This window comes from Anas platyrhynchos, chromosome 3 (assembly GCF_047663525.1).
Source record: "Anas platyrhynchos isolate ZD024472 breed Pekin duck chromosome 3, IASCAAS_PekinDuck_T2T, whole genome shotgun sequence".
Classification (NCBI taxonomy): Eukaryota; Metazoa; Chordata; class Aves; order Anseriformes; family Anatidae; genus Anas; species Anas platyrhynchos.
The window spans coordinates 31,987,749-32,009,377 of record NC_092589.1 but is presented as its reverse complement, the minus strand read 5'-3'; the positions used below and the strand labels follow the sequence as shown (position 1 = coordinate 32,009,377).

The 21,629-nt window shown below is 42.0% G+C and overlaps 1 protein-coding gene across 2 annotated transcripts in view; it reads right to left on the bottom strand.

Annotated features, from left to right (window-relative positions):
- Window positions 1-18,900, bottom strand: part of PRKD3 (protein kinase D3) — a 39,544-nt gene extending 20,644 nt beyond the window's left edge. Inside the window, exons 1-7 of one of the 2 annotated variants that reach the window (XM_027453885.3) lie at window positions 18,756-18,900; window positions 16,274-17,317; window positions 8,184-8,322; window positions 6,372-6,503; window positions 5,539-5,696; window positions 3,437-3,626; window positions 665-742 (exon numbers count right to left, since the gene is read on the bottom strand). In XM_027453885.3, the coding sequence (XP_027309686.1) occupies window positions 665-742; window positions 3,437-3,626; window positions 5,539-5,696; window positions 6,372-6,503; window positions 8,184-8,322; window positions 16,274-16,564 (988 nt within the window). In that variant the 5' untranslated portion in view covers window positions 16,565-17,317; window positions 18,756-18,900. The remainder of the gene's footprint in view (window positions 1-664; window positions 743-3,436; window positions 3,627-5,538; window positions 5,697-6,371; window positions 6,504-8,183; window positions 8,323-16,273; window positions 17,318-18,755) is intronic. The other variant, XM_027453887.3, reaches the window with a different exon arrangement.
- Between the last annotated feature and the right edge of the window lie 2,729 nt (window positions 18,901-21,629).

The following is a 21,629-nucleotide window of genomic DNA, read 5'->3' as shown; positions in this document are numbered from 1 at the left end:
ACCTTTCTGCTCAAGAAGGGTCACCAGGACCATGTCTACATAGCTTTTGAAGAAGAAAAGGAAATCAACAAAATTTCTGTCTCACTGGGCTCTCTCCAGTATGTTAATGTCTCTCCTATGAGGAGAGGCTGAGAGAGCTGGGCCTGTTCACTGTGGAGAAAGGGAGGCTCGGGGGATCTCATCAATGTACAGGAATCCCTGAAGGGAGGGTGCAAAGGTCAGAGTCAGGCTCCTTTTGGTGGTGCCCAGAGACAGGACAAAAGGCAACAGGCACACAAAAAAAGGAACACAGGAGGCTCTATATGAACATCAGGGAACCCTTTTTTTTTTTTTTTTTTTTACTGTGCAGGTGACTGAGCACTGGCACAGTCTGCAATGAACAGTTTCCAGTGAACGAGATGATTAACAATAACTGTTAGTTTTTGCACATTAAGAAGATTTCTCAATTTTTCATTTTCTATGAACAATCACAATCAAGCAAAGCATACTATACTTGCCAAGACTGATTAAGTAAAATCAAAGCCACCAAAATAAGTTTTACAGTCAGTCTTTTAATTGTCAACAAACTCAGGTGAAAAAAAATGGGAAAGTAAAATAAAAACATGCAAAAATATTCAAAAACGAGGGCGTCAAAAGCTGAAATGTTAAATGTTTCTCATCTTACCTCCATTGAAAGTCACCTCTCCAAGACAGTCTTTAGGCACTTTAGATGCACAACGTTTGTGACAATTGAATCTGCAATCTAAAATAGAAGATAAATAAGCTCAAGATACCAGGATTTCACTCCTCTTCAAGCAGACACTAACATACAATTGCGACTTCCTTCACAAGCTTCAGTCCAGATGCACATAACAGAAGACAGTACTGATGAGATCACTTCCAGAATTTATGATCTTGTCCTGATGTCTCATGATTTGTCCAACCACTGTTTATTATGTCAGCACTTCCCTTCCCAGTACAAAAGATTTTACTTCTATAGCTTTCCCTCTAGTTATTTTTTTTCCATTATGATGTAATTTTCCCCATCCTCTCATCTGTTCCACACCCTTTTTTTCCATTGCTACTTGTTTTAAATGTCTCATCTCTATCATGTTTCCCCACCTGCTGCTGAAGACTTGCAGCCACCATAGCCCCTAGGATCACACTCCTATACCACGGAGCAGGTATGCTTTGCAGTAAATCCCCAAGTTCAGTTCCCCTATCATTCAGGCTACAGATTTGGCCAGACATCAATGAAGTTCCATATCTGCCTGCCCAAATCTCCTTGGACACGTGGCTGACAGAATACTGCACATCCAGATCTGGCCTGATGTGGAGATGGAATATAACTTGGATGTGTGCCATTTCTGCATTTGAGGTATCAGATGCTGTCTTCTCAATAGTCCAGCACCCGTTAGTAGCATTACAGGAATTTCCTTTACTAGCAGCATCACTGTAATTTTCAACTGTGTATCCATATCATGAATTTTAAAGCTCCCTAGTGTCCCCACAGCTGTTTTCAAAGCAATAATTTAGCCCATTTCTGCTATCCGGAGAAAGTTCATCATGCTTTCCCTGTAAGTCCAAATAAGAAAGACATTATTCCTGGTTTAGTAGCTGAGTAGCCAAACCCTGGGGCCAGCTGCAACCTGGTTTAGCTTCTGAGTGCCTAAGAGGAAGAATTCTAGAAGACTAATAAATTGTCCTTTCAGTAGCAATGTTAACAGTCCATATTATTGAATACCGTTACTTCGCCAGTCTGAAGGAGGCTGGAAGAAATGGAGGAATTTCAGATCCTCCCAGGAAACTAGACAAACTAACTTATTAGGACTGACTTACTCTTGATGTCCAGAAAAATTTTTCAGTACTGCAGTGCAACTCTAGTCTAGTAAACAGCCACAATCCCTAACATGGTTTTAGCCTACGGCACTAGCACAGTCCCAAACAGTTCCCAGACCTAGTTCATAAATTAGAGCATCCCATGACATTGTTCCCAACAAGCCATCCACACGCAGCCACTCAGGGTTGGGAGGCTAAGATAACTTGGGCGTGAGTAAAGACCATTTTGTCCTAGTTGACCTCAGTGTCCAGGAATGTTCCTGGGCACATTTAATTTAATATAAATATAGCATTAGCATCCCAAAGATCATCTCACAGTCTAGAGTACAAGCCTCGATGAATTTAAGAAATGCAGGGCTCTCAGAGACACTCAAGAGAACATGAGACTGTTGCAAGACCCCAGACTTTGGGAATCTGAGCAAGGAAGTCAGTGGGAAACATTAAGAATCTGAATGACAAAGCAGTATAAAAATATTTTGATTGACATCAGTTACCAATATATTAAAAATACATATAGGATACAACTGCATAAATTAATGCCTATTAATATACTTATTTCTGTTCTCTAAGTTTAATACTTTTCTAGCCTCGTTTTCTATATATTAACAGTTTTCTGCCCAGTGTCATTCACTTTACTGAAAATGAAGTGTTAAGCCCAGTTTTACATAGCTTTATATACAATCACAAAAACTGTGTATGGTCACTGGCATTTAAAAGTTAAAATTGCAAAACATCTTTTACAGGCTTCATTATGACACATGTCTAAGAGATAGCGCAATTCAAACAGTTAGGGATGCATACTTCAAGTAGACTACAAGACCTGCAAATTAATAAAAACAAAAACAGAAATAAAACTACTCTTTCACATACAAAACAGCAGTATATTTAGTCAACAGAAAGATACCACAGCTATAAGCTTACAGTTTTCGCTCTAGAGTGACCTCTTTCAATATGTTAGCCTCTGGTACTCACATTTGACAAACTCATATGAGAAATTAAAAGTCCTTCCCATATTAATATTTAGGATTCTTCACTACAGCTTTCTTTCCTGCAACAAAGCTAACATATCTGTACAATCCAGTAATGAAGTGCCACAAGAAAATGCCTTAATTATGTCCTGGGAATTTCATGGAAGAGTCTAAGAGCTGAAGCCATGCATCTTAACGTATGCTAAATAAAAAATATACAACTGATGGAATCTAAGCTACTTCAGGAAAGGTACCTAATCTTCATGAAATTTTCCAAAATGTAATAATCATTACCCTGTATTAGAATAATATAGGGAAAAGTCTTTATTGATGAGTCTAGAAGACAGACATTTATCAAAGAAAAGGATCTCCTGTTTTTATTAATACTTCATAATTATCCTAAAATTAGCGTTCCCATTCTACATGTGATTAGATCTCATTTTTCATAAAAATGGAAATAGAATGAGCAGTCTACTCAGATGAAAAGGATGAGTGCTGTAACACTCTTAAGAACATGCAACTTTCAAATACGTATACTCCTTTATTTTGCAGTATACAAGCTTCTAGCAATCAAAATATATGTTTAAATAAGTTCTATATAGAAGACCTTTACTGAAATTCATTGCTGTGGCAGAAAATTAAGCGCTTACCTTTACACTGCATTCCTTGGCGAAAAAGGCCCTTGAGGAGCCGTTTGCAATACTGGCATATGGTGGGACGAGTATAAGAGTGAACAGCAAAGGTGTGAGGAACCTTCACTCTGCAAAGCACCATTTTTTCCATCCAGATGGGACGGCCACTCCAAGAGGGAATCCTTTTACTAGGTTCTGGGCAGCAGCGCTAGAAGAAAGAAGGTATGCAGCATGTGAATCAACAGAGCTCCACTTCAGAGGGAAAGCAGGGGAGAAAAGTGAGGTGCGGGTGGGACAAAGAGTTGGCACTGAAAGTGATCAGATAAAGAAAGCAAACCCTGGCCAAGAAGCTTTAAGAGGACATTTTGATAAAATAAATAAAAAAATAAAAAAAAAAACACCAGATGGAAAAGCCTTGCAAAGTTCAGGAAAGTATGCATGAATCTATATTTCCACAGGAACTAAAATGCCAAAAAACAAGGCCAAAATTCAGTCTTATGACTTTTTTTTTTTTATTAGAGCAACCTGGCCACATTCACAGATAGCATATACAGACCCCCAAATCGGGGATTAAATGGAGAACTCTGGAGGTAGGCAAACTAGGAAACCACAATTACCTCACATTACCACTTTTCAAAAGCAAAGTACTTCGTGCCTGGATAGCTTATTAAGTTAGGCAAAAATATTTTTTAAAAAATTAAAAGTATTTTGTAAAGTCAAACAAACAAATACTCAGTATCTTACTGAACTTTCAAGCAGGATAAACTTACAGTTATCTAGATCTAAAAAACTGTAGAGGAAAACGTGGCCCCACACATGAAAGTAAGATTGCTGGAAGATTAACAGCAATTACCATAATATACTACTGATAATCTAAGCCAATAGTAGAAGCCAGATAGCAAGGAGTTACTGAAGAGGTACTAAATAGGTATGCAGAAGTCATATACACTAGGAAATTCCATGAGAGGAGAAACACTATTTTATGTTCACTGAACAAAATCTTACCAATAGTCATAAACAGCAGCATTAATATATTTCATAACTCAAAATTAGACTTCTTAGCTCAGAGCTAAAAAAATATGTTCTTGAACTAGACAACCTAAATAAATTATATTTTAAATTATTACAAGAACATAATAGTTATACTGTAAAGTAATAGAAACTTAGATAAGTGGGAAAGGCCAAGTGTCAAAAGCACACCTTTTACCCCTTGGTAAAAGCTGCAATGAAATTAGTGGATCCAATAACCATCTGTCCTGTCATAGAATCACAGAACAGGGTTGGAATCACAGAAAAGGGTTAGAAGGGACCTTAAAGATCACCCGGTTTCAACCCCTGCCATGGGCAGGGACACCTCCCACCAGACCAGGTTGCCCAAAGCCCCATCCAACCTGGTCTTGGACACCTCCAGGGATGGGGCATCCACAGCTTCTCTGGGCAGCCTGTGCCAGTGCCTCATCACCCTCTGAGCAAAGAATTTCATCCTAACCTGTAACCTAAACCTCCCCTCTTTTCATTTAAAACCATTCCCCCTTGTCCTCCCTGTGTTATAAGTATATCCAATAATGTCTTAGCAACCATAGCACCCATTATAACAAAAAACCATTACAGATGATGGCTTTACCACAAGCCCTTCATCCCCTGCACCCTCCTTGATAGGGGCTGGTTTTTCAGATTCTCTCTGTGAAATGTTTAGCAGCATATCAGGAACATTCTCTACTCTCTCAACATAAAAGCTTATGGTTTGTACTTAGCTAGCTAAATAACCATTCTACAATGATACAATAATTACAGAATGAATATGGATTACAATGAAGGCAAGGTATTTTATCATTCCCAAAATCAAGGTTCTCATAGTTCACATAACCACAAGTGACAGACTAATGACAAAATTATACATAAGTTATCTCTTCCTTCCAGTTTCATTTCTCACAGCAATAGCATTATCTGTAAGTGTCACAGTCTGAGACTCACCAGAGATTTAAAAATTAACTAAAACCAATCATACCGGTCAAGCTCAATTCTCTCCTACTGATTTTCAACCACTTAAAACACCAACTAGTTCCCCAGATGTTAAAAGATTTAAAGCCAGAAATGGTTTCCCCTTTCACATTACGTACTTCTTCAGAGGCAGAGGCCGTGTATTCAGCTTGTGCTGGCCTTGGAACTGAAAGCCCTGCTCCTGGTAAAGACACATTAGACAGACGCCTCTTCCTCACTCCACTACAGTTATTTGGGATCTTGAAGGCACATCGCTTATGGTAGTTTAACCCGCAACCTGAAAGAGACATTTTTGCAGACAAAATTTTAAAAAAAGTAACAGAAATAGTAACAAACTGTTTTTGATAAAGGGGATCTTTAAAAGTGGACCCAAAAGAATGGTAAAGACAGAAACAGATTCTGTTAAATTCTCTGATTTTAGTGTTCTTGATGCAATTCACAGAAACGGTTTTTGCATAGCACGCTGGAATACTGTTTTCTGGTAAGCCCAGCCCTAGAAACAAGGTGCAAGACTCTGAGGCAGCTGATTTCCCTCCTCACTTCTTCTCCCAACAGAAGGCTTTCACCACTCCCTCCCTGTGGAGCAGAGGAGCCAAGGAGCAGCCAGCGAGCAGGCAGGGTTGGTACCTGTCAGCAGTTGCAGAACACTCTGCAGCCAGCTGGACAAAGGCCATAAGCAATGGGATTCCCCTTCGGGAGTCTCTCCAAAGTACATGCTCCTTGAGCAAGGAACAGGCGTTTGTCAGCTAGCTATTATTTCAAAGCGAGACAAGAACAGTTGTTAAGCCGTTTGCTTGCCCAGGGTCACATAATTTGTATTAAAGCCAAGACCAGAACTGAGGTTTCCTGATGCAGGAGGATTTCCAATGCTACGTTTTGAACAAGATGCAATTTCTTCCTCTGCATCTGTTACAAATATACACAACAAAAATGCAGCAAAAATCAGACTTACCTTCACATTTCAGCCCTTGTCGTACCAAACCCCAAAGCATCTCTCCGCAGTAGTCGCAAAAAGTAGGAGCCTTGTAGGAGTGCACATAAAGCGCATGAGGACGAATCTGGAAATCTTCAACTGTAGCCAAAGCTTTTAAAAAATTGCAGTAAGTTACAGTTCTTGCCATAAGATCAACAAGGATTTATGAAAAGAATAGATTGTTTCAAAAATGGCTGATTCAAAGAACACTAATAAGCCATTTAGACGCCAGCATTATTCTGCATACCATTTAAAAATGCATTCAGAAGATTACATAGTTTTCAGTAAGCTTTTTTATTGAGGAAGAAAATCCTGTGGACTTTGCAGGCTAATGGCCACAACCAATCAACAGTATGAGTCACAATAAAATAATTGCAATCATCAGGTTGTGTTTTTTTTTTCCTTTCATGTTGAAAGCCTCAGTAAGTCAAGAAGGAAAAATACAACAAGCTTTGTTAAAGGTAAACAATTGATGAAACAATTCAATTTTCAAGTTGTTTTGTAACCTATAACATTTTCAAACAAAGGATAGTTCCACAGGTTCTTTCATATTGTAAAGGATTTTTTCAGTAAAAGTTTATTAGAATGAACTTGATGTGTGTCAGAATGGAATTGCGGATAGTTTCTGTGGAACACTGCAAACTTCACTAGTCCTGTTCTTTTTCTTAAACAAGCACAAATATATTTTGTCCCATTGTACTGTTTTTGTCCTGTTTCTTTGTAATGTAAAAAAAAAAAAAAAAAAAAAACAGAATTTATGCTATCATTACCTTACCCCGTTGCCTTTTATTCTTTGACTAAAATATACACTAATGCTTCATATCCAGATTCCCACATCTCAGTTTTAAAAACCCTACTGAAAGAGATTTATGTCCTCAAAACACCTCAATTTCTGGTGATCTGTCTCTGTTTATAAGGAAACTGTCAGATCGTCAAGAAGAAACACACACAAGTTTTCCCAATGTGCCACTAACCAGAAGCAATGAAAAGCTCAAACTGAGATGATCGATTATTAAACACACTAAAAATGCCTAGGTCCTGAAATGCAGCCAATGCACACAGCCTTCGAACTCTTGAAGTCACACTTTATCGACCCAAGTAACAAATCTAACCCCACGACAGCCAAGACATCTCTTTCCAGAGCACAGCCTCAGTCTGGCACTTAGTCCTCAAAGCCCGAAAGCACTGCTCAATACTAGGCCAGCTGTTATTTGTAGCTTAACTAGCTACCAGTCTACATCTGACTTCTGGTTGACTTCAACAGGGTATTTCCGAAACACACACAACCAAAGTCACTCAGGGTTTGCTAACTAACGTTACTGAAGACAACTACAAGTTAATACTGCCAATGCTACAGACTTCATTATTTAAAAGAAATTGTTTTCAACCACTACAATGACCATTAAGACTGTCCTTATAAGTATGATTTAGCAACTACATACGTATGAAACATTTTAGTCATATGAACTGTCAATGCAAAAGCTACAGAACGATGACAAATCTAAGCAAAAGACCAAGAACATGGTTGGAAAAGCAAATACTGAACCATATCTGCATTTCAGTTTCAATAATTACTACATCTGAAGATTAAAACATGAAAATGATAACAAAACTCAGTAATGAAGCATCAGTACTGCATGGATTTTTTTGGAAATCTCTACCCCAAAACAGTGACCCTGTGTGAGACTGCTTAGCCAAAAGAGTTCAAGGCATGCACGATACTAATATTCCATAAAAACCCGTTTTCTTTTAAGCAGCCGAAGCAAGTGCTACTCCGTTAACAATACCTACCAGAGAGAACAACCTCAACAAGATCTCCTTCGTGTATCTCTTCTGCTGATGTAATCCGTTGCAAAATATTATCTGAGTTCAGGTCATGCCGGAAGAGGAGAATTTTGTCATACATGCCAAAGAAACCACACTCTGGGAACTGCAATAGAAAGCAAACTCTAAATTAACACATGCTTTGTTAATCCTACCCACAAAATGATTTATTTTTTTTAATAACTCCAGAACTCGAGTGTTTTAAGTGTTCCATGGGGGAAAAAAAAAAAAATATTATCTGCTTGACATTTTTGAGGAACTGAAGCACTTTCTGAACTGAAATGTAGCATTAAACGAGAAAAAAATAAAACAAAACCCAGTGATAAGAACTTTTTCCCTGCCTCCCTCCCTCTCTGCTAACCAACAGTGAAACTTTCGCAAGCCCGAAATGGAAAAATGCTTGGGCTTTTTATCTCTCAGACATGCGTAATCAGTCTGGCACCTGAAAGCCAACGCAGATTTCTCTAAGGCTGCTTATCACCACCTGCAACCCTTATTTCACAGACACTGTGATCAGCCAGGCAGTCAGCTCCAGCCACTCCAGCAGCACCTGCCACTCTTCCATTGAGGGGCAAGCCAAAGAGGCTCAGTGCTCGTGTCCTGCAACAGTTGAGATTTGCAGATGCAAAGAAAGGAGAACTCAGTTCATTCCAAGGGCAGAAGATAATATTCCCAATTCATATAGGGAACAGATACGCTATACAACATGCCATATTTCCATGACGTTCCACTAAAATGACTCTCATTCTGTATTTTCTCCACTCTTTGAATGTGATTAATACACATTAAAGTGACAAGTTTAAAAGTTAACAGACAGTTCACAGAGAAAAAGAGCAGGAACAGAACCGTGAGAGCAACAAACAGCAATCAACCAGCTTCTCTGGCCTTCTTCTGTTCAGACCAGAACTCAATCTCGAAGTGTGAATAAACACACAGAAGGGCTAGACAGAAGGCAGGAAGAATGTGCAGAAAAAATATGGAATAGCACACAACACATTTTCTATTGATTAGGTAACAAACAGACTACAGCTTGGTAATTTAGGACTGGCATCGTAAGTAAGAGGGTCTAAACTGCATGAAGCTTGTGGTATGTCAATTGTCCTTTGCTAAAGTAGCCTTAAGACTCATTTCTACCAAATCAAAGACGTAATGAAGGTATCCGTCATGGCCATTGTTTTCACACTCCCTTCCCACTCAGAGAGAAAATAATTTCCTCTTTCCGGCAGCAATTTTATCCAAAACATTAATTTGGCCTTCTCTGTTTTGGTGTGCACGCCCTGCACATTCACATCAAATATTCACAAGTGTTCTGTGGGATGCAGAGCCCTTGAGGGGCTGTTTGCCATTTCTTACAAGAAAGTAAAGGACTCGCTTACTCTCCAACTGCTGCATGGGCTCCAATGGCCCCTTACACTAAATCACTACACAGTTTCCTCCAGCCCCATTAACAGAAAAAAAAAAAAAGTTAATCTGTATCTCCAGTAAATGAGTAAAAAGTTAAAAAGCCTGTGTGCCTCAATTAACAAGAAAGCAAGATGTATTTACAGTCTTTGAATATGTGCTGTGAGGTTTTATTCCTTGATTTTATACACGCTGGTTAGCCAGGTATCACACTTCATGCTAGTATCAACAAGAGAAAGCTATCACATCAATGCTATAATTCATTTAATCCTCAAAATAGCGTCTAATTATAGTATATCTTTTGCACTATGTTGCTGAATATCTTAATCCCAACAAAATGGAGAGAAAGCCAACCAGACTATGCTATCTGCCTGCAGATCAGCACACCGCTCCTTACCGATGCTGGTGGTTAACTGCAGCTGCCAGGGCGGACAGCTAACTGGTGACTCAGAGAAATAGTATGAACTATTGCCTCTTTGTACTCGGTTCACAAAACCACCTACAAATCACAGATTTGAAGCAGCCCCTGTGACACTTCACAGGTTTAAGCCTCCTTCTTCTGATAAAGATATGCCTTAATTTCTTGCCTGCTGGCTCCTCCACTCCATGGACAGGAATGCAACACCCCTCGCCAGCGCCTTCACCAGAAGGATAAGTGTGGAGTGCTGGCCAGCAATAACCTTGGCAATTGACACAGGGTTTTGGTTGTGGGGGTTGTTTGTTTGCTTCAGGTGGTATCTTGTAACAGGATTTTTACACAAAGCTTAAACTACGCTCACACTGTACACTACCAGACTTTTCTCTCTTGTAGTGCAGTGAAGTAGAGCTTTTATAGCTGTCTTTATGCTGTTGCACGAAGCTGTTAAGGAGGAACACTATCCAGCTCCTTTGAAGTGTTAAGAGCTCCGAATGTAAACTTGAAAACAAAACTCAAAGTGGAATTTTTTAAAGCTTGTTTTATCTTACCGGATTACATGGCTATTACTTTCCTGCCTAAAAGCCCAAACGATCTGCGCAGTCACTCAGAACACATAAACTGCTAATCCCCGTACCACTTTGTTTCCTAAAAGCAAAAAGGAGGCCGTTCCCAGCGTTAGCAGTTCCAAAAGAGCATCTAACTACAGGAAATCACTTGCGGGAAGTCTACGTATGCGATGGCTTGTGCCAAATTCATCTCTGGTACACCAATATTAACTCACATAAAGAGCACACGTGATCCTTGTACAGGGGTGGTACCAGCACGAGTAACACTACTACTGCATTACTACAGTTACACCGAGCAAAACAACGGGCATATCTAGAGTGCTCAAACGCAGCATTGCCACATGCCTGCTTTTCCTTGATGCGCACCGGTCCGCTGCTCTGTTTCCCCCAGAAGAACACAACACCCAGCGGCCAGTATTGCTGGAGCAGAACACGACTGGGGTTTCTTTCTAGCTTGGCAGTAACCGAAAGATCCTTCTAGTTCAAGTTCCAGGACTTACTTTACAAAGTTCTGGACCAGTCGCCAAAAATTCACACTAGGGAAAAGCGTAGGCGGATATTGTTTCAAGGTCCAATATCTCATGACCCGTCATAACTCAAAACAAATGCTTCAAACTGCTGGAAGTTAATCCCAAAGTCTAATGGTGCAAAAACACCCATTACCTTGGAAAGCCTCCTCCTTCGCTGCAATCACTCCCATCTCTTCTCCTGCATCCCTACGCAGCTATCTGCTCCCACTCTTTCAAGTCATGTGCCAAATCACATTGTCACACAGAGAACTGGGCTCCAACCACATTGTAGGAGATCTTTCCCTCGCCAGACGCCTCAGTACAGACACACTCGGACTACTGCTTGGCTAGGTTTTGCAGCACACAAACCTATTACCACACTGCAGATGCTCACCTGCCCTGCACATACGGTCTCTGTGCCCCCGTACTCCCCCAGCTCCCATTTTCCTGAAGGCCTGGTGGCTTCTCGTGCCCCAACTCTATTACACTGCTGACTTGTTTAGCTCGTACGGAGAAAGCAGATGGCAAGTCAAGAAGGCAAACCAACAGGGAAAAAAACATTCAAGCACAGCCTGATTATGAAGCAAGATCTGGATTAATTTTAGACCCATTCAAAAATAAGCACCATGAACTAAGAATACAAGCTTAACCTGGGGGGGGGGAAGAAGGTTCAAGTACTGATACCTATTACACCAAATTATTAAAAAATGGATCTCTGCGACTCTTGTAGTAATACAGATCAATTGTAATATGATCCTTGTAATAGGATGCTTCTACTTCTCAGTATTTTATTAAATATAACATCTGTTAGCAGTTTAGAAATCATCTCCAGCTCCAAGTCAACGCCTCTGCCACAAACAGGTTAGATAGCTCCCCATTACTACAACAGTGTCCAAACCTTCAGAAAACAGCTCATACTCATACCACATGTTTTGGTCTCTTCACAACATAATTTTAAGCATTTTAAAATGAACACTCTTTTTTTCCCCTCTTCAGCAGCCATTAAAGAAGAGCTACCTATCCAAACTACTGTCCCATTAAAACCATTCAGCCCCATTAAAACCAAAGTTTTTAGGTATATCAATAATACAAGTATACAATTAATCATCACTTGGTTAGAAGAGTCTACAGCATTATTTGTGTTTTTCCTGTCAGGCTTATTTCATTATCAAAACAATACGTTTGGACACATCTCCCCAGTTTTTGCTTGCCTCCTTCAAATGTACTTCATCTTCACAGAAAACTGGCTCGTTTTCTGAAGAACCCAAGGACTTCAGTCATATTCCAGCTATCAAAAACTAAATCCCAACCACTCTAATTAAAATGATAGGCAGAGCTATCAAAATAGTACAAACATACTGCCAGGATCATATTCAATACAGATCATTCAAACTATTGACCAGGGAACACCGTGTACCAGAACTATGACATTTAGAAAAGCAATTAGAGTCTGAAACTACAGAAACAGTAGAAAGAATCACAAGAAGGTGTAATATGCAAAATTTAACTCCTTTTGAACACAACTACACTTGCAGCGACTGCATTCTAACACCTTACAGAGGCTGAACAAATAAATATGAGTACACATTAGGCACCTGCCTAAATAGCTATTAACAGATTAAGGCTGGAATTCCGGCAAGTCGAAGCAACATAAAGCAGGAAACAATCGAGGAATTAACAGCAGTAAGAAAGCATAAATATTGTTGAGAGAAGAAATTTAAGGTAAACAACGACACCTTAAAGACTTAGCATATAGAGAGAAAGATGACGAAAAAACAACACGGAAAGAAAAGTGAAAAAGGGAAGTTTCAGAGTCATGAAAGTAAAGATGTGCAAGTTTAGGAAAAAGGTCACAAGATATCCTGCAGATACTGATGCTGTACAAGTAATAGTACAGAACAATCAAATGTCTTTCATTTGTAGCTATTACTTTAAGCAGGACAAAATAAATGAGCTAGAATAAAGCACTTTTAGCACCATATGCTGTTCTACATAATTCTGTTTGCGGACAGCAGGGCATCACCACATGTTGTGGTTTTTCTTGTCTTAAACTAGTAAGGCCCATGTTCTACTTGTCTAGAACAAAGAAACAACATGTAAAGACAAGATTAAGAACTTGTCTCTCTAATATCTGATCACTGTGCACGACATACACTGTCCATCTACAAGTTATGCTAAAGACACATTTGTCTGCTTCTAAACACACTGTCTCTCTTCCCATCTGTTCTTGCTTTGCTTCCTTTGCAGACTTTCCCTGAGAACTGTATGCCCGGTGCTTCAACGGGCAGCAATCTAGGTAAGGAATGAACAGAGAAGAGAGATCAAGACTAGAATGAAGAATCTTCACAAGCATCCCTACCAAGTTTACAGTTGACTTTTTTCCCTGAAGACTTCTTTCAAGCATTCTAATAATACCATTCACACAGCACTCCCCAAATTTCACTTTAAACTTGAAAAAATCTTTTCTTGCTCCTCTCCTGATGTTTAGAACATTTTTAACAAAACAGAGAGACACATCAAACGTTTGCATTACCCATCTCCCTCTCCCTGCATATGTGTCTGCTGCTTCTTTAGTTTCAGTTCTGCTGATGCTACTTTTAAATACCCTTCTGCAAAACCTGAACAGGCTGCACTGAACAGCAGCATCTGAAACAGGAAGCACCACTGATCATCAGTACTACAGAAAGACTGACACTAAATGCTAGGAAAAGGCATTAGGTAGGCACAGTACTTATTTCCTAACTCAGCTGCTCCCCAAGACAGGCTTTTGCAAGATTTTTTTTTCCCCGGTTGATTAATTTCCCCGGAAAAAAAAAAAAAAAAAAAAAAAAAAGGAAAGGCATAAGTCATTTTTCTAAAGACTTCTGAGGATGCTGCAATTACTTTTACAAAGGTCAAAATCCAGCCCCCTCAGAGATCAGCTGCAAGTCCTAACCAACATGTTTGATATCAGTTGTAGCCTCAAACAGAGCCAGGAAGGTAATTCAAGCTCCCAAGCAACCGAGGGTGGTCACATCTCCCTCAAACATTTTTTGTTCAAGGCATATAGAGAAATACAAGACTGAAATATGATTTGAAAGCTCTATTAGAAATAAGTAAGAAAAATTCCACTTAATTCTAGTAGAGTTAAGATAGCATTCAAATAAGAAGACAAGCTATGAACAATTCCAAGTATAAAAAAATATACCTCCTTTTTCATTAAAGAGGTGCAACAATATATAGATACTGCTAACAAGAGCAAACCCTACAGCTTCCTAAAGCTGACAACCAGGAACTGGTCAAGAGAAGACAGTCTGAGCCAGCCACAGAATGCCAGAGAAAAGGGAAGCTTTAACACCACCAAATCCCAAAGGCATGCCCAATAGTTTCAAGCTTGCAACTGGAGAAAACAGGCAGCCATATGCATGGCAGTACACAGAAGAACATGGTTTACAACTTCTTACATAAATACGAGGTTTATATATTAATATTCATTTATTTTATATGCTTGCAACTGTCACCAGATCAAAGAACAAAATCCAGGCAGGGCACATTACTATCCAATAGAGGGAGGATATTGCCACTTGTGCACTGGCTGCAAAACTCCTCTTGAAAGATGAGCCAGCCACACATAAAGTTGTTACCCCACACGCATTTCCTGATCAGTTTGCTGCCTGCAAGCATGCGCTCATTGAACAGTCATTTTTTGGTAGCATCACTTGCAGGAGAACATGCACTGAATCAAAGCCAGATGGAAAGAGGTAAACTGTGATCCTGAAATCGTTTTGCAGCAGATTAGGCTCAGTGTGTAGGAAGTTTCTTAAGCTATAACAAGAACCTGAACTAAACTTTTAGCTGAGTCTGCTTAGAGAACAGAAAGGGAAAACAGCACTAAGTGTGAATATATTTGTTTTTATCTTTCTTCAAGACAGAAGACAGGAAATATGCAAATGCAAAGAGAAGGAGTTGATACAGAAAGAAAAAGCGGCCCCTAAAATGGCTGCAAAAAAGTACACCTAAGACACATAGTATGAAAAAAAAAAAAAAAAGGTTGACCCAAATAATTTGTCTGTTTAGAAAGGAACTAACACGCTGAAGTACATTGTGGTAGCCCATAAAGCTATTATGAAATCAACTTGCTTGCCAACTAATTTGTAAACATATGGAAGATGCAGTAAGTTGTGAGATGAGGGAAAAGATATGCCAGCATATGCAAAGGAGAGTTTACACAACATTTGCATTTACTTTCTCTCAAGCTATTAAGTGAAAAAGAACCATCTAATAAAACTAATTAACCAAAAATACCAGCCACTACAATGAAAGACATGAGGAAAGCAATTCCCTACAAAATTATCTACCTTTGACTTCCTTGAGGGAAAAGAGTAATTACTTCTTATTTACACTAAACACTGTTAACCACTTTTCAGGCTGGTTAGTAGTACCTAGCCTACCTAACGTAAACACACGGATAAAACTTGGATATAAAAACAAGAGAGATGGCATTTCCTCCCCAGAGAGTCAGAACGATGCAACAGCCTAATCAAGATACATCTTAGAAGTACCCTAAGATGTTTTTATGTTTTGGTCAACTGTCTTCGAACAAAGAAATGACACTGATAATAGTCCTCTCATCAAAGAGCAGAGCACGTGCTCCATATATGGAAAAAATCATACAACATTAGCTGCTTAGTTTTTTTTTTTTTAAATTATTAACTAAAAGCAAAAGTAAAAGCTACTAGCATCATGCAACTCCACAGGCTTGTGGTGTACTTCTGTAGCCACAACTGGTCCTTAGGTTACAGCTGGCTATACTGTACCAAGACCATCCATTAGCAGCAGCAAGCACAAACTGAAGCAAGTAAAAACCCAGGACACCGGTGACAATTATGGAAAGGAAAAAACACTTGCCATATTCTGAAAACTAATCCCTACAAGAAGTTGACTTCTACACCTTCCTTTATTAGATTTCAAAAGCAAGAAGGTAACAGGAGGGCTTATTCCTTCTAAAGCAAAAGCTTCTGCCTTGGGAGTCAGCTAAATTTGTGTGTAACTGCAACCATCTGCCATGGATCTCTGCCCCTGTACCAAACTTCTCAGCACATTCCAATTCCACCTTGATATTCCTAGCAGTTTCTTAGAAAACAATCACTGCCAACAGAAGAACGCAGTGCTGTTATACCATACCTTCTGGTAAACTATAGAGCACACGAGGTCTTTAACAGCAGAGAGGGACAGGTCCTGAGCTTCAATGGTGACAGTCTCTCGAGTGAGACCGATCTGCAGAAGGAATGAGACCCCGTGCACAGAGCCCCTGGAGTTTGTGAGGCTCTGCGTGCTGAAACTGCCATTGGAGAGCCGACTGGAGAGCCCCGACTGGGGACTTGAAGACAACGTTGGGGTTTGTTGTGCAGCAGCATGACACGTGGGTGGGGAAAACTTCTGTAAGGATGGGGGAGAAGAGTCGTTTGCTGACATCTGACTTGCTTTAAACTGTCGAGATCTGCCTAGTAGTCAAATTCTAAGAAAAATGTTGTCAGTTCTTGGTTTTAAATTAGAAGTTAGGAAAACCTAACTTTCCCTTTCGTAGTTCAGTAAAATGCCCCTGACCGGTAAAACATGTTAATTTTCCCTTTCATCCTGTGCAAGCCAGAGAGTAAAATAATTTCAGCTGGAAGTTACTTTAAATTAAAGGTTCTGTTCCACAGTCACAATCAGCTGATCAAGAGCAGATTGCTTTTCCTTTAGCACCAGGTCCAGACAACAGAGGCTTACACAAAGGCCTCAGAGAAATACATCAGCTCTGCTGTTTTATACTTGTCCTTCATTTCTGTATTAAAAACAACAACCAAAAAAATCTGGAAACACCAATGGAAAAAAATGTTGGTAAACTCATTAACAGTGTCCTTTTTCACCTAATTCCCCAGGCTGTATCTTGGATGCAACCTCATCTTCATGTAGACAGCTTTTCAGAACAAAAAAAGGGAAAACTGTATCCTCGGGCAACAAACGAAGTCCACATATATGATGAAATCTACTCCTCCTTCAGAAAATCTCTGAATTCACAGGACGTTGTTAACTTGGAGATCCTCAAAGGTATCTGATTTCATCCTTGTGAAATAGTTTAGCTCATGAAACGCAGGAGCAAAATTTCTGAAAACGCAATCGCATTAAATGTAATCTCTAGGTTCACCCAGATAACCTCCAGCATTTTGAAACGTTGTACTCTGCCTGTAGGGAAAGAGATACAGTTATTTCACATGAAATGCAAGGAGTTGCACAGCAAGGCCGTAAGCGGTCCTCTGAAGCAGCAGGATAACCAATTCCTTGCGCTCAAATATGGGGTAAAGTTGTAACATTTTGTAAGTATAACTTGAATTTAAGTGTTCTCCTACCGTACAATATGCAAATCAGACTTAATGCTGACTGATACATGAACACAACTTTTAATTATCAGTAATACAGCACAGCAAAGCTCTTTGGTTGATAACAGCAAAAAAAAAAAAAGAAAAAGATATATATAAAAAAGGGTGGGGGGAATAGACCATAGGTCTGCTCTGCAGGTGTATGCTGAAAAGCTGGTGGGTAGAGAAGGAATTTTATTAAATACACTGAAACTTCCAAAAAACATAACGCCAGGAAAAAAATCCTCTATGTAAAGCGTACTCAGGATACATTTTAACACTTTTATTCAAAGTAACTTAAAATCATCCTGCACAAACTCTTAACTGGAGGAAAATAGCACACAACAGAGCATCAGTTCCTCTGAAAAAAATCGTTTAGTGTTTACATGTTTAATAAAAAAGAAAGTCTGCCACAACCTTTTAAAACAAATCATTTTGTGACTGGATTCCGGATTAATTTTTTTTTTTTTGAGTTTCACAAGCAGAGATTCCAACTACTTGCTACAAGCTGCTGCGCTGATGCCGTATTTGAAGCATTTGGAAGGAAAGACAAATGCTCACACACGCTGTCCACTCCAACTACAGAGTTTCCAAACGGTACCGAGCAGCTTTACCCGGACCCCAGTCACCTCTGGTAGTGTGGAATGAAGGAAGTCAGATTTGCACTTGGTAACTTCGGCAACGCTTTGATTTTCAGTTATAGGACCAACAGTTCAAACACATCAAAGCATCCCGTTATGCTTGCCCTTCACGGCTAAGCCACGTAATTTCTTTTAAACTATTCCCTGTCCTCATTTACTTCTACAAAGCCGAGTCGAAACAGGTTGATTACTATTTGATTACCATTTCAGTTCTGACAGGAACTGCTAACAGGGGCTCCAGAGGAGACCCCAAAGGGCCACCCCCCGGACCTCGGGCAGCGCCCAGCAGCACGCGGGGCTCTGCGGGGCCGCCACCGGCACCTGCGGACACCCCGCAGGCGGCAGCGGCGCGGAGCAGCCGCAGGCCGGGCGCCGACAGGAAGCGCGGGGGCAGCCCCCGAGCCCTCCCCTCAGCGCCGCCGCGCCCCCGGCCCTGCCAGCAGCCGCCCGCCGCCCCCCTGCCCTCCGCCGTTTCCCCGCGGCAGGGCGGCGCCCCCCCCGCGCCGGGACCTTTCCGCCGCCGCCGCCCTTCCCGGCCCGGCTCCCCGGCTGCCCGGCGCCGCCGCTGCCCCCCTAACGGTCCTAACGGCCCTAACGGCCGCGCCGCGCGCCCCCCGCCCTCACCTGCGCGGCCCCGCCCGCCGCCGGCTGCCCCCGGGGCCGCCGCTGCCTCGCGCGCATCTCACCCGCCGCGCGGCCCCGCGGCTCGCCCCGCACACGCCAGGAGCCGCCCGGGGGGTGGGAGGGGGGGGTGGTGAGGGGGGACGCGGCTGTGGGCGCGGGGGCTGCCGGGAGCCGTAGTCCCGCCGCCCCTCTCAGCCTCTGGGCCGGGCGGGGAGGCGAACTACGAGCCCCGGCGCGCCCCTCGCCGGGCGGGCGCGCGGCGCATGCGCGCGCGGCCCCGCAAGAGTTTCCGTTACTTTCCTCGCCCTGTGGCGGCGGCTGCCCCGTAACCGCTAACGGGGCGGCGGGGGGGGGGGGGGGCGCTGCGCAGCGCCGCCGCCGGCTCCCCTCAGGGGGCTCCTCGGGGCTCACCTCGGCCGGGCGCGGGTGGCGGCCCCTCAGGAGACACCCGGCCTCGCCCCCGGCCCCAGGGCTGCGTCCCCCCGCCTCGGTCGGGCATCCAGCCCGTCCCCGCCGCCCCGGGGAGCGGCTGAGGTGGGGGCGCCTGACCGGGCCCCCAGCGGGCAGCCGGGGGGCACCGTGGGCAGAAACCCGGAGGGTGCCGGCTCTGGGCCCGCAGCGCGCTGCCTTCGTCTGGCGCTCCCGGGGCCTGGCCTGAAACCCGCTGGGGCTCGGTGCAGGCTCTCCGCTTGCTTCAGCCTCGTTTGCATCAGCCCCTGCTGCCCGGCAGCTGATAGGGTCTGTAAGGACGGCTGTGTTCCCGCTGGAGACGGCTTGTTTGATAAAGAATTAGCCTGCAGCTTCTTGTTGAAATGTGGAACTACTTTAAACCCAAAGTGCAGCAGTTAATAGCTGATTCTGCTTTTAACTGGTTTTTGAATGCTAAAAAACACCCTGGGACTTTTTAATGAAGGCTATTCCATGAATAGAGGATGTTCTTGCCAAAGCTCTGCACAAGATAACTGAGCAATCTTCGTTTCCTTTTTCCTCCTGAAGTGGGACTCCCACACACCAACACTATAAACACAGAGCTTGCCTCCATAAACATGATTTCTGATGTTTAGCACAGCAAGGAGTCCTACTCTAGAGCTTCTAAAGTGCAGCAGGCTTCTCACAATCGAAGTAACAGCCCTAAAAATAGCCAACTGCAGGCAATACCAGATGGATGTTAGGTATTACCACAGACACTGGGCAACGATTATACTTCTTTGTAGAGAAGCTCAGCTTATATCATCCACTAGGGTTGGTGCCATTTAATTTGCTGCTCTAAGCCAGCAGAGCTGCTTTTTCATAAATTAGAACAGAAGACGGATTAGTTAAAATCGATTTATTCTAGAACAGAGAAAAGCATCAGCCAAAACATAACAGCTATAAGCATTGATGTGCTGGTACTTTATATTAATGAATGCTCCTAAAGCATCCCAAAATGTTCTGTTCTTACAGGGCTCTGACTAAAAAACACACCCGAAAGCAGCTCTGCATTTCAGCATCTAACTATAGAGAAGCACAAACAGCTGTGTACGTGCCCAGCTGGGTCTGTGACCACGCAGCACAACGTTATGACAGCATCAGCCCCGACTGCCAATGGACAGCGTAAGCGCCCCATTTTGTAATTGTCGTGACTCTCATAATCAGCGATTTCCTGTGGGTTTCATCAATGTTCTGCATCCGTTTCAGAGCCCCCATCCCTCCTTCAGATGGTGAGCTTGTTTTCACTGCTCAGAGCTTTCCCTACTGAAGCCAGCTGCACTTCACAAAGTGCTACCTCTTACATGATAGCAGGAAATACGCATAGCTTCTGCTGTGCCTTGCTGTTAGAAACCCTGCTTTTCATTCCAGACACACCATACCTGCCATATAGAAAAGCCACATTTGGAATGACTGTTTTATAACCCTAAAAGCCCATCCAGTTTTTTCCCAGTTTGAAATCACTGCCTATAGCATTTGGATGCTCCGTGTCTGTAAACGGAAACTTAATGTATTCGTTTCTGTTCACCAGCCTGGTGTTCAGAACATTTGCATATCATCTGACTGGGTTACAAAGAAGGCAATGTCCTAGGAGACTTGACTAGTGCATTTGTCTGAGAAATACCATAAGCATATACTGCTGTGGTTATTTTTCACTGCTTTTGACACGGCTCTTGCTTAGCGAATGTGCCCATTCAGAATCTACACGAGCATCTGCAAGCATTTCTTGCAGAAAGAGGAACTAATATCTATCTGAACAAACTGTTAAAGGGCTTTTTTTTCTTCCATACTTTTTTTTTTTTTTTTTCCCAGTTCATGGTCTCCTTTCCCCACCCCCATTGTAGGAGAACTGAACAAGAATTAGGAGTTCAGGTTTGGTTTGGATAAAATCCTGCAATGTGGATGTCTCTGTGTAATTACCTCATCGTCTCGGTTTGAGCCCTTAGCTGAACTTTGTCCTAAAATCTACCTTCAAAAAAACAGTGGAAAGTTTAGTACAGGCTTAAAAACACATTGAATCAAATTTACCCTGGCATAAATCCACTTAAAACTATATATTTATATTATTAATTATATATAATTGTCCTTTGGGAGTTCACGTACCCATCACGAGTTTAAAGAATGGTCTCACAAATCCTTACGCCTACCAGGTGGGTAGCCTCACTCTAATCGCATCCTCCTCCTCTACCAATTATGAGACAAACACGAAGTTATTTCCCTAAATAAGTGTTTAGGGCTCACCCGCACACTCAGTTTACTAAAACATTGCCTCAAATACACCCACGGAGACAGGCGCTCTTAAGTCTGAAGCACCAAACCCGAGGCTTTCACAGCCTCAAAGAGGCCCTGTTCCAAAACCCACAGAAACCAGCAGCGGGTGGGCTGACTTCGATGAACAGCGGTGGT